General features: G+C 44.8%; 1 protein-coding gene across 4 annotated transcripts in view; it reads left to right on the top strand.

Annotated features, from left to right (window-relative positions):
• mta2 (metastasis associated 1 family, member 2) overlaps positions 1 to 13,728 on the top strand; it is a 72,241-nt gene that overhangs the window by 13,032 nt on the left and 45,481 nt on the right. For 3 of the 4 annotated variants that reach the window (XM_080183561.1, XM_080183560.1, XM_080183558.1), the window contains exons 2-3: positions 2,392 to 2,459; positions 9,470 to 9,566. In XM_080183561.1, coding sequence (XP_080039687.1) covers positions 2,392 to 2,459; positions 9,470 to 9,566 — 165 coding nt within the window. The remainder of the gene's footprint in view (positions 1 to 2,391; positions 2,460 to 9,469; positions 9,567 to 13,728) is intronic. The other variant, XM_080183559.1, reaches the window with a different exon arrangement.

The raw sequence follows: 13,728 nt of genomic DNA, 5'->3' as shown, positions 1-13,728 counted from the left end.
AGTTGGCCTAGATAGGTAAACGTGATCGGCACAGGCTTGGAGGGCCAAAGGGCCTGTTCCTGGGCTGTACTGTTCTTTGTTCTTTGTAAACACTAAACCGGATCACCGGCGTGGATGGCAACAAATGGATCTTAAACTTTCAAAATATGGTCTGTGAGCCTCCATGTCGTGCGTTTAAGTTATCAAAAAGATTGATTGGTCTTGATGTCCAGCTTGCGTTCTGTAGTGTGTTTCTCTCCATCTGTCCTGACTCCATTTAAACAGTCACAATCTCTGGAACCATCATTCAGCTAACCCTTGCAGGATCATGCTCTGTCACTCTCGCTCATTCCCCCCGTCGCCACGCTGGAGATTAGTGCATAAAATTAAGACAGAAATCTCCAGTGTGTTACTAAGGGAGCAGATAGGGCTGCCCTGTTGGAAAGCCCACACTGAGGGAGTGCTGCGATGTTGGGAGAGTTAACACTGTAGCGCTGCAATATTGAGAAGGCTAGTGCAAAGGGACGCTGCAAAGAGAGAAGGATCGATACTGGAGGAATGCTACAAGAGGGTCAATAATTGGCAAGTGCTGTGCTGTTAGAAGGGTTCGCTGTCAGAGGGACATACATGGTGACACAGTTGGATCGGAGGGGCAAGTGTGGTGGGAGCACTGCATTGTCGGAGGTGCTGTCTTTCAGGATGAGATGTTAAACCAAGGCTCCATGTAACCTTTTGAGTGGGTTGGAAAAATCCCATGCCGACTATTGGGGGAAAAGCAGGAGGTAGTTTTCCCCAGTGTCGTGGGGCCAATATTTATCCATCAACTAACATCATTAAAGTGGAGGTGCTGGCATTGGACGGAGTGGCATGGTATGAAGTCTCACCACACCAGGTTAAAGACAAACAGGTTTATTTGGAATCACGAGCTTTTAGAGCACTGCTCCTTCATCAGGTCAGTGACTCACCTGATGCAGGAGCAGCACTCCGAAAGCTCGTGATTCCATATGAACCTGTTGGACTTTAACCTGGTGTTGTGAGACTTCTTACAACATCATTAAGAACAGATGATCTGGCTCACTATCACATTGCTGTGTGTGGGATCTTGTGTTCGAGCTGTTTTTCTCACGTTTCTAAAGTGGCTACACTTCCAAATTACCTCATTGCCTGTGAAGTTCTGTAGGATTGTTGCTTAAATTCTTCTTTCTGCCTCTGTAATGAGGTGTGATGTGTTTTATCTGCATTGAAATTACTGTGCATGATATAACCAGGTATAGGGTCTGTGTGAGGAGTGGTGTGGCAGCTCTATGGCCTGACCCCCTTGGTTTCAGTGAGTTGTTGCTGCAGTTTGGGTGCACTACTGTGCTTACTCATAACCTAAAACCTTTCACTCCTGCCAGAATAGCGCTCTGACTTAGTAAACGGGGGCAGGATGGGGTGTGTCCCTCTTGCTCAGTTGCTGAAAAATGACATACTGGCAATAGGCCTGGAAAGGGGAGGTCAGGGGCAAGGGGGATGGTGGAGTCCATGTTTCCTACTCCATTAGGAGGTGCTTTTTGTCTGTTCAGGGACCATTTTCCTCTCTGTTTTTCCCCCCCCCCCCCAACTCCTCCTCTTCTGCTTCTCTAAGGCACACAGAGCAGCAGCCTCATGGGCTGCGGGAGCACCATGGGCTGTCACTAAGTGTGCTGTTTCTGACGAGACAACTCAATGGTGAATTTATCCTGCAAATATGTTGACTGACTCAGCAGGTGGTACTCTCACCCCTGAGTCAGGGGTCACAAGTTTGAGCCCCACTCCAGAGCTTTGACTGAGGGAATGCTGCAGTGTCAGAGGTGTTGCCTTTCCAATCAAGCCCAGGCCCCATGTGCCCTCTTGGGTGGTTTTAAAAGATCCCAGAACAGCTGGGGAATTCTTTTCCTTATCCTGCCAATCTTTATCTCTCAATCGACTGGTAATTGGTAAAACTGGTTATCTGGTCTGTTCATGACCTCCTGATGTCCCAGGATGTTTTACAGTGGGATTTTTTTATGCCTGTCAGAGAGGATAGACAAGGGTCTTAGTTTAACAAGCCTCCGAAAGACAGAAAGCTGACTTGGCTCGATAAGTGAATGTTTTCTCTGGGCTATTAGTGAGCAGAGTAGGCAAGGAAAGTCATACATTTGATCTCTAATCTGAGGAGTGTTAACTGACCTTGGGTAGCTGTAAGTGACAGCCACTGGCAATGTACGGGTGGCTGCCTATACAACCTCAGCAAGGTGCCTCTCTGTGAGGAGAGGAGCAAATCCCTTTCTATTCTGTGTTGTTGGTGGAGTGAGATCACTGACCATTCTGTAAGCCGGCGAAGAGAGGGAAAATGGGTTCATGCCTTTATACTGTGTGCTTTCTAATCCTGAGCTTGTGTGTCTCTTCCAGATTATGTTTACTTTGAAAACTCCTCCAGCAATCCATACCTAATCCGAAGGATAGAGGAACTGAACAAGGTACAGGCTTGACATTCTTTGATATATACTGTGTGAACCCTGATAGAGATGTGTATCAGCACAGTAAGAAATGTTGACTTGTGGCTGTACGAGTGATGTATTTTTCCATCTTCTGCCTGCATTATTGCCCAGATCGCAAGGCTGACAGGCACCCTGTTCCCCAATGCCACCCTGAAACCACGTAGCCAATCCCTCAGCAGCCAATAGTGACTATGTATCCTTTGAGGAAGCGACATAACATCAAACACATCATGATTCCACCAAATGTTGAAATTTAGCCCCACCTGACACCCTCACACGCACGCACTCTCTCCAGCAAAGGCCACTAGATATCAGTCAGGATAAAGAATCTGTACTAGTTTTTCCCGTCTTCTACACCAAGATGAAAGAGAGAATTTCCATTTCTCCAGCTCAGAATGTCTCCAGGGCCTTAACAGCCATTGAAGTGGGGCTACAGTTGTGACAAAGGATGAAGTTTCTCAAATGCAAAGTCAAACCAAGGTCTCATCCGCCCTGAAGAGTAGAAGGGGGATAGGGACAGTTCTCCCCGACTTCCTGGGACCAATGTTTATCCCTCAACCAACATTATTTTAACACGTGATCTGGTTATGAGCACACTGCTGTTTGTAGGGGCTTGCTTTGCAATAAATAATTGGGTGTCTTGCCTCTGGCGACAGTGACTGCACTACATGAGTGCTTCAGTTAGTGTATTGTGGCTTAAGTACATTCAGGCCTTACTGGCATTAAATTTGTTTGTCTTCCAATTAAACTTTGTAAAGTGCCTAATGATCGCAAGCCCACTGTTATAGCATTGTGTTCTTACTGCATCCAGTGCTGTACCTCTGGCGTTCCCTCTCTGCGGATGTCTGTGTCCTTTTGCTCTCCCTTCCTCGATCTGCTTCTCTGTCTTTCTGTCTCTGTCTCTCTCCCTGCCATCTTCCTCCAATCTACAAATCATATAAAATAGAAACAGGAGTCATCACTCGAGTCTGCTCCACCAATTGATAAGATCACTGCTGATCTGTTTGTCTTTCAAGTGCTACATTGCAAACTATTCCCAATAAACTTTGATTTCCTTCCCTTACAAGAATCTATCTACCTCGCCTTAAAAATATTCAATGACCCTCTCCCCTCTCCCCTCTCCTCCACTGAGGCAGAGAGTTACAAAGTCACACAACCCTCAGTGAAAAAAAGTTATGATCGTCTCTATTCTAAAAGGGTGACACTGATTCTGGACTTGCTCACAAGAGGAAACATCCTTTCCACATCCACCTTCTCAAGATCATTCAGGGTCTTTTATACTTCAGTCAAGTCACATCTCACTCTTCTAAACTCCAGTGGAAACAAGCCCAGCCTGTCTCATAAGACAACGTGCTCGCTCATTCCAGGTATCAATCGAGTAAATCTCCTCTGAACTGCCTCCAATGCAGTTACATCCTTCCTTAAATAAGGAGACCAAATCTGCACGATTTGAGATGTGGCCTCACCAATGCCCTGTATAACTGAACCTAACACCCTTACTTTTATATTCAATTCCTCTCGTAATAAAGAATAGCATTCCATTAGCCACCTTAATTACTTCCTGTAATTGCGTCCTAACCCTTTTGTGACCCAAAACACCTAAATCTCTCTGTACCTCAGAACTCTGCAGTTATTCCCAGTTGAAGTAATATTCTGCATTTTTATTCTTCCTGCCAAAGTGATCATTTTTACATCTTCCCGTTATATGCCATCTGCCAGAATTTTTTCCCACTCACTCAAGTATCTATATCTGTCTGCAACTTCCTCTTGTGTCTTCATAACATGCCTATCTTTGTGTCATCTGCAAATTTAGCTACCATGTCTTTGCTCCCCTCATCTAAGTTATTGATATAAATTGAGGCCCTAGCAATGCCTCCTGCAGGAGTCCACTAGTCAGATCCTGCCAATCTAGCCATGCTGATGTGTTATCCACTACACCTTGAGTTTTTATTTTTGGCAATACCTTTGATGTGGCACCTTACTAAAAGATTTTGGAAATCAAGTACTACTGGTTCTCTTTTATCCACAGTGCATGTTCCTCCTTCAGCAAACTCCAATAAATTAATTTCCCTTTCGCAAAACCATGCTGACTCTTCCCAATTGCCTTGACTTTTTCTTAAGTGTCCAGCTATAACCTCTTTAATGATCGATTCTAACACCTTCCCTATGACAGACAACAAGCTAACTTTTTTATTCATTTGTGGGACATAGGCATCGCTGGCTGGCCAGCATTTATTGCCCATCACTAGTTGCCCTTGAGAAGGTGGTGTTGAGCTGCCTTCTTGAATCGCTGTAGTCCATGTGGTGTAGGTTGACCCACAATGCCATTACGGAGGGAATTCCAGGATAACTTGCCTATAGTTTCCTGTTTTTTGCCTCCCTCCCTTCTCGAACAGGAGGTTATATTTGCTAATTTTCAGTCTGATAAACCTTTCCAGAATCTATCAAATTTTGGGAACTTAACTCCAATGCATCTGCAGCTTATTAGCCACCTCTTTTAAGACCTATGATGAAGCCGATCAGGACACGGGAGTTGTCAGCCTACAGCTTCCATCAGTTTGCTCAGTGCAGCTTCCCTAATGATTGTAATTTCATCAAGTTCCCCTCTCCCATCTCTTGACTTATGGCTGCTACTGGAATATTTCTGGTTTCCTCCCTTCCTCTCTGCAGTAATTTCTTGGTCTGATAACTGCTGCTTTAAGGTCCGTTTGTAGGAGAGTGCCAAGTCAAACTGAAGGTTGAACCTGGGGACTCTGTAACGTTTCTCTTCAGTGCCTATCCAAGCTGGCCTATCGGGACACCGGAAACGAACCTTTAATGATGAGAAACGAGAGTGGAATAGGAAATTCTGAATTAGTTAGAGCTTGTGGTGTTCTTCGTGAAGCTGATTGTTGTTGGCCTCAGTGCCCCTGGGGTAGGAAAGGAGACCTTTACTAAACCGGGCAACGTCCATGAACCTGGCACAGATGAAGCCAAGATTGGTGATGTCTGGATGGTGAGGCGTGACCCATTTCAGCAAGATATCAGAGGGTGCCAATACCTTTGAGAGGTGAAAATTAGCAAACCCAATTAACCTCTCAGAGGTGGCACAGTGGTTAGCACTGCTGCCTCACAGCGCCAGGGATCCGGGTTCGATTCCCAGCTTGGGTCACTGTTTGTGTGGAGTCTGTGTGTTCTCCCCATGTCTGCATGGGTTTCCTCCGGGTGCTCCGGTTTCCTCCCATACTCTGAAAGACGTGCTGGTTAGGTGGATTGGCTATGCTAAATTTTCTCTTGGTGTAGCCAAACAGGCACTGTCATGTGGCAACTAGGGGATTCTCGCAGTATTAATGTAAACCTGCTTGTGACACTAATAAACTTTAAACTAGAGAACAATAGGATACAGGCTGAAGGTAAAAAAGAGCCTGTATTTAAATAGTGCTTTTCATGATTTTGTTATTCAATTGAGGGATGTGGGGTTGCTGTCCAGGCCAGCATTTATAGCCAGGCCCTAATTGCCCCTCGAGAAGGTGGTCTTGAACCCTGTAGTGTGGGTGCACCCACAGTGCTGTTAGGATGATGTCCTGACATCCCAAACCATTTCACAGCCAATGAATGACTTTCTGAAGTATAGTCACTTTTATAATGTAGGAACTATAGCAGACAATTTGTGCATCATCCACAAACTTTTTTTTAACTCACTCGTGGGACATGGGCATCACTGGCTGGGCCAGCATTTTTATTGCCCATTCCTAGTTACCCTTAATCAGAGGGCAATTGAGAATCAACCATATTTTTGTGGCTGTGGAGTCACATGGAGGCTAGACTGGGTAAGGATGGCAGATTTCCTTCCCTAAAGGACATTAGTGAACCAGATAGGTTTTTCTGACAACGGTTTCATGGTCATCAGTAGATTCTTAATTCCAGATTTTTTTACTGAATTCAAATTCCACCATCTGCCGTGGCAGGATTCGAACCCAGGACATTCACTGAGTTTCTGGACTAAGAGTCGAGGTGATAATACCACTCGGCCATCACCTCCCCAGGAGATAACAACTTGCTACACTGGTTTTTAGCGATACAAAGCAGAAAATACTGAAAAACTCAGATCTGGCAGTCTCTGTGGGGAGAGAGAAATAGAGTTAATCTCTCAAGCCCAATACAACTCTTTTTCAGAACTGATTTTCAGTGATGTTAGATAATGGATAAATATTAGTCCCAGGAAATTGGAGAGACTCCCTCTGTTCTACTTCCAGTAGCGGCCATGGAAAGTGGACAAGGATCTGGTCAAGTTGTGATGCTGCCCTTGATCCTGCAGCTTGTTGACTTGTCTAGGCTTGAGCAAGGTTTCCACACCAAAGGAATAATGTGTTAGTGTATCACAAGGGATTATATATTTTTTTAAAAATGTGCAAATACATATCCTGTACACCAAAGTGGTTTCTTCGCTTTTCACCTGGGGGAATCTTTGTATCCAAATGAATTGCAATCCAATTCTGTGCCAACTGTGTATGCTGGTGTCTATGCTAAAAGCAACTTCTTCCCACCCACTTCATCTCATCCTATTAGCATTTCCTGCTCCTCCTCCTTTCCTGCCTCTTGCTTCTCTTTATATGCAACAATACTATTCATCATTGTAGCAATTTCACATTCTCACCACTGTGTAAATTCCTTAATTTTTTTATTGGATTTATTAGTGACTATCTGTGTATTTATGTCTCTGAATTCTGGCCTCCCTGTGACATAAAACATCTTAATTACATCTCCCCTTATGAACCCCTTTTATAATTTTAAAGATTTCTTGGCTCATCCCTCAGCCTTCTCTTGTAGACAAAAGAGCTCCTGGCTGTTTGATCTTTCCTGATGGGTTACAGGGAAAAGGCAGGGGAGTGGCACTAAGTCATGGTGCTCGTTTGGAGAGCTGGTGCACACACGATCAGCCAAGTAGTCTCTTACTGCACTGTAACAACACTGTGATCATTTGAACTTTTCGGATCCAGCGTGTGCTTCATGGCTGAGATTTTTACCCATTGTCTCTAGCTCTCCACTTTGCTGCAACAGTCTCTCCAGTTACAGTCTCCCTGTTGCTATAATGCCAGCTGATAACATTCCCAAGTGACTAGCTGCCTGACTCTGTTATTCTTGCAATGGAGTAGGAGGAGGAGGAAGAATGTCGATTGGGAATTTATTACCTGAGGAGTTGCTTCATTCTTGTTCCGACAGTTCTGCGACGCTGTGCGTCATCAAACCATTTTTATTCTGAGTAAAAGAACCCGTACTTGAATGCAAACCTCAGAAGATTGTCATCTGTGACACTGAGGTGATGCTTTCCATTTTACCAACAAACCAGTTGTTGCCCTTTCTGGGTAAAGTTGGTCCATTGAGTCCTGAACTGGGAGTGAATCTGAGTGAGAGATGTTACCTGTTGGAGTTTTATAGCCAGCAAGGCTAGAACATTGCATCTCCACAGTTCTGGGCTCAACCTAACTTTCCCCAGGTGAAAGCTCAATCATTGACTTCCTGTAACAGTTCGTATTCCTTTCAACTTAACCACATGGCGTGATCCCAAGTACATCTGCTTTCTCCAACCCTCCCTCCCTGCTCATTCACTCCACCATTGGGAGCTGATCTAAGGGTGGCCCAATGATTAGCACTGCTGCCTCACAGCGCCAGGGAACTGGCTTTGATTCCTGGCTTGGATCACTGTCTGTGTGGAGACTGCATGTTCTCCCCATGTCTGTGTGGATTTCCTCAGGGTGCTCCGGTTTCCTCCCACACTCCAAAGAGGTGCTGGTTAAGTGGATTGGCCATGCTAAATTGCTCCTTCGTGTGTAGCTTAGGGTGATTAGTGGATAAATACATAGGGTTATGGGAATAGGGCTGGGTGGAATGCTCAGCTGGAGAGTCAGTGTAGACTCAATGGGCCAAATGGCCTGCGCTGTAGGGATTCTATGATCTTATCCTTTGCAATTTTTTTTTACAAAAATCGCTTAGCTTTCTAAACCTCCTGAATAGCTTTCAAAAAGCTCTGAAATCTTTGGTCTTCTGTTCTCTCCCCCAAAGTCACAGACCCTTTTGGCTATTGCTCACTACTGCCTCTCTTCCCCGTGAAGAGTTCTCGGGCTTGATGAACATGGTTGTTGGTCAGATATCCTTGGGCTAAAAGAAAGGTGAGCAAGAGGAGGGAAAAGCACCGTCCCACGACACCATTCAGTGTCCTCACCAAGTATATGTGACAGGGCACTGAGTAACAAGAAACTTGGGCTCAGTATAACGCTTGTAAAAAAAAAAATTATTCAGATGCAGAAGTAGTGACCTTAAAACATAAATTGGCACAGGACTATGTTATTTGGCCCTTCAAATCTGTCACTAAGATCGTGGCTGATCTGATTGCAACCTCAATTCCATGTTCCTTCCTGTACCCTGTGGAACCATAACCCAGGAAAACCAGTAGTGAAAGGATTGGTGTGCGGAATCCAGTTAACGCTGTGGCGCTCTTGAGTTCTACTTGTGGCAGAGTGGTCAATCAGTCTGTGGCCTGTGAAAGAAAGACCTGGACGTTTCTATAGTGCCTTTCTATGACGTCTCAGGACGTTCTAAAGCACTTTACGGTGAATTGAGCATTTTTGAAGTGTGGTCATTTGTAAGGTAGGCAAAGCATTCATCATTTTGCACACAGTAAGATCCCATAAACAGTTACGTGATGATGATCCAGATCATCTTGGTTAAGGGATAAATATTGGTCCCGTTCTGCCAGTAGTGGCCATGGGAACTTTTCATCTGCTTAAGAGGGCAGACGTGGCTCCTTCAGTGGTTCAGCACTCCCTCGTAGAACACTGGGAGTTTCCATCTGGATTATGTGTTCACGTCTCTGGGCTGGGATTTAAACATGTCCTTTTAACAAGGGTGCTACCCAGTGAACTGTGTTTATTGAGTGGACAAGTTCCGCACTGTAACTTTCCCAATACAGCCTCGTGCAGTGTGCAAACTGGATTTAATTTTGTGTTAAGCAGACCGGCAGCGGTAACGTAGAAGCCAAGGTTGTGTGTCTGTATCGGAGAAGAGATATTTCCAGCAACCTCAATGGACTCGCAGACAACCATGCGCGTGAGTATCTTGCAATTCATCTGGGATGTGTGTGGGGGGGCGAGAGCAAAATAATCCTGAAGAAAGGTCAAACATTATCTGAATGAGAGGTGAAATTGTTTTTTTTAAACAGAGCTACACCCAGCACCAGTGATACCTGACAATGTAATGTCCCAAAGTTAAGGCAGGCCCGTTAGACACGGCTATACTTAAAGCCAGGACAATTTCATGACTGACATTTGGCTCTGCCCTGCAATCTGTTGAGACAAGAAATGCACACGGCTAGTGTTTGTTTTGTGTAAACAGGAGTCTTGTTCCATTTGGAGTTCTGAGCCCCAACTTCAGAAAGAATACAATGGCCTTGGGAGGGGGAGCAGTGCAGATTTACTCAAGTGGAGGTATGAGCACAAGCTACAAAGACAAGGCTTGTGTTCCTTTGCTTGTCAAAGATTAAGAGGCAATTGAGGGGTTTAAAACAATTGAAGAATTTGACAGTTTACTTACTGGAGTTGAGTTGAAGCCAAAATAAGATCAGCCATGATCATATTAAATGGTGGAGCAGGTTTGAGGGGCTAAATTGCCTACTCCTGCTCCTTGCTCTTCTGGGGGAGGGAGTTTTGTGGTTGGGAGGGGGGTGGTCCAGAACAATGGAACATAGCTTTAAAAGGAGATCAGGGAGCATTTCTGCCACAAAGGGTAGCGGGCTCTACACCATATCTTATATCTTCTGTTCAGGTACACCTGTGTTCTTTAAAGATCGCACTATGTTAAATAAACAAAGTCAATAATAGCTCAACTGTAATTGGATCGGGAACTTTGCAAATTATGTTGAACTTTTGTGCATTTCTATCTGTAGGAAGTTGTAATGTCTGCATGGGCATTTTAAAAAATAATGAACTTTTACATAAACATGTATCTGTGAAATTATTTCTACTGCAGTGATGTTTACTAACAATATAAATGTGTAGCTGTGGAACTGTTTACAGTAGTGACAAAAATCACTCCATCCTGTATCCATTCAATTTTTACACTTCCACACAAATCTGGTGAAGATAATCTTGTGAAAGAAAAATTATTACCTCAGTGTTGCTCGGAAAAAAACTTCCATTCCATTGCCCAATTTTCTAGATTCTCACGCACTTCCTTAAGTAAAAGGAGACCTATCCCAGAAGAGTGATTAACGTTAGGATGGCAGTGTGAGTGAAATGCTGTCCATAGGTCAGTAGTTGCTGAAACATTCATGGAGTGTGGCTTTGTAGGGGGAAGAAACCTTGCAATCTTTGGCTTGTTTTAAAAGGCTTTCAATTCTGCTCTTAAAGGTGGATGGTCAAGAATTCTGGGGAGTTCCAGTGGATGATAGCAAGCTTAATGGTTAGACTGCGGGTTGCTGCATGTTATCTCAAAGCCCCGTCACTCCTCCCACTCTGTGTCGCATCTCCCTGTGCTTCATCTGCCCCTGTATTCCCTTATCTATCCTGCTTGTGTCAAACCTCCCCTTTAATGCATTAATATACTATGCATCAACTACGCCATGCAGCAGTGATTGCCATATTATTATCATAAGTGATGTTAGGCCAGCTTCCTATCAGTCAGTAACCCCTCTCCCTGACACCATGCATTACTGACTTTCACTGCTTCAGTTCCCTTACTGTCACTCAGTGCTGGGGAAGAGGGAATACTGAGTGACAGCGTTGGGGAGCTGGATTAACATCGGTAGAGATGCAATCAGTAACGCAAGCTGCTAGGGAGAGAAGGAATACTGAGTGACAGTGAACCAGATTAACATCAAAGAACAATACAGCACAGGAACAGGCCCTTTGGCCCTCCAAGCCTGCACCAATCATGTGTTCCTAACTAGACCATCCGTTTGTATCCCTCTATTCCCAGTCTGCTCATGTGGCTATCTAGATAAGTCTTAAATGATCCGAGCATGTATGCCTCGACTGCCTTGCTTGGTAGTACATTCCAGGGTCCCACCACCCTCTATGGAAAAAAATGTCCCCCGCATATCTGTCTTGAACCTTGCCTCCCCCACCCGCCCTGAACTTGTGACAACTTGTGTTTCTCATTTCTGTCCTGGGAAAAAACTTCCAACTGTTCACCCTATCTATGTCCTTCATAATTTTATAAACTTCTATTAGGTCACCCCTCGACCTCCATCTTTCCAGGGAAAGCAATCCTAGTTTACTCAATCTCACTCATAGCTAAGACCCTCCATACCGGGCAACATCCTGGTAAACCTTTTCTGCACTCTCTCCAAAGCCTCCACGTCCTTCTGATAGTGTGGCAACCAGAACTGAACAAAGTATTCCAAATGTGGCCTAGCCAACGTTCTGTATAACTGCAACATCATATGCCAACTTTTATACTCTATGCCCCAGCCAATAAAGGCAAGCATGCCATATGCTGCCTTCACCACCTTTTCCACCTGTGTTGCAATCTTTAAGGATCTGTGGACTTTCACACCTAGATCCCTCTGTGTCTCTATACTCCTGATGGTTCTGCCATTTATTGTATCACTCCCCCCTGCATTAGATCTACCGAAATACATCAGTTTGCATTTATCTGGATTAAATTCCATCTGCCATTTCTCCGCCCAATTTTCCAGCCTATCTATATCCTGCTGTATTCTCTGACAACGTTCATCATTATCCGCAACTCCAGCAATCTTTGTGTCATTCACAAACTAATCAGACCAGCTACATCATCTTCCAAATCATTTATATATATCACAAACAGCAGAGGTCCCACCTGCAGAACAACACTAGTCACAGACCTCCAATCACAAAAAGACCTCTCCACTGCTACCCTCTGTCTTCTATGGCAAAGCTAGTTCTGTACCCATCTAGCTAGTTCACCTTTCATCCTGTGAGATTTAACCTTTTGCACCAGCCTGCCATGAGACCTTATTGAATGCTTTACTAAAATCCATGTTGACAACATCCATGGCCCTTCCCTTGTCAATCATTTTTGTCACCTCCTCAAAAAACTCAACCAAATTTGTGAGGCATGACCTCCATGATCAGTAGAGATACAGTCAGTAACGCAGGATGCTGGGGGAGACGGGTTACTGAATGATGGTGTGAGGGAGCTGGATTAACATCAGTCAAGGTACAATCAGTAACGTGGTGCTGGGGGGCAGGGGTTACTGAGTGACAGTGTGAAGGAGCTAGATAACATCAATACAGATACAGTCAGTAATACAGGGTGCTGGGGAGAGGGGTTACTTGAGTGATGGCATGAGGGAGCTGGATTAACATCAGTAGAGATAGTCAGTCACACAGTGCTGGGGAAGAGGAGATGGAGGAGAGGGCTTACTGTGTTAGTGACTATATTACTGTTGGTTATGGAGACAAGCTCCCTGTATCGTCGGTGTTCTTAACCTGTGGTTCTACCATTCATCAAATACTAGCCACTTTGTTGGGGCTGGCATCTTGGTGGCAGAGCAGAGAGGAAGGGTTTCTAAACAAATTCTCCTCACTTCTCATCGAATTCTGAGGTTGGGGCTTTCTGTGTGAAGGAGAGAATCTTCCTGTTCCTAACTGAAGGGCTGGACCTGATGAGTTGCTGATCTCACTGGATCGCAATAGCCAGTTTTCTCAGGATGCAGTCGATTTCTCAAGGGTTGTCCATTGTTGTGAACAGGCTCTTGCAGCTATTAAAGCTGATCTGATGACAAGGTATGAAAATGAATTGTCTATGAGTGGTTAGTAAAGTCTCCTCTACATTTCCCTCATTCCTTTTCTTTCTTTCACAATCTCAAATCCCCATCTAATAGGCCACGTGCAGCCATGACTTTTAGGGACAATTCCTTCTCTAACTCTATCCAGCATGTACCATCCCGTTGTCTGCACCACCTGTGTGAAGGGTTAGCTATGATGGGGAGGGGGTTTTGTGCACTGCCCATGTGAAGGGATAGTTGTGATAGGGAGGGGTTTGTGCACTGCCCTTGTGAAGGGATTGCTGTGATGAGGAGGGGGGTTTGTCTACTGCCTGTGTGAAGGGATTGCTGTGATGGGGAGGGAGTTTGCTGACTTGCTGACACATTTGTCGTTGTGTCAGCAGTGAGAGAATGGATCTTTGAAATGATCAGATCAAGTGTTGATTAAACAGCAGGCCGAGAGTGGGCGGTGTAGTGGTTTCAGCCATGGCTCAGTGTGTAGCACTTTCCTCTGAGTCAGAA

The sequence above is a fragment of the Carcharhinus amblyrhynchos genome, unplaced genomic scaffold (assembly GCF_965287045.1).
Source record: "Carcharhinus amblyrhynchos unplaced genomic scaffold, sCarAmb.v2.hapA chromosome_331, whole genome shotgun sequence".
Lineage (NCBI taxonomy): Eukaryota > Metazoa > Chordata > Chondrichthyes > Carcharhiniformes > Carcharhinidae > Carcharhinus > Carcharhinus amblyrhynchos.
This window is presented reverse-complemented; position numbering and strand designations above follow the sequence as displayed.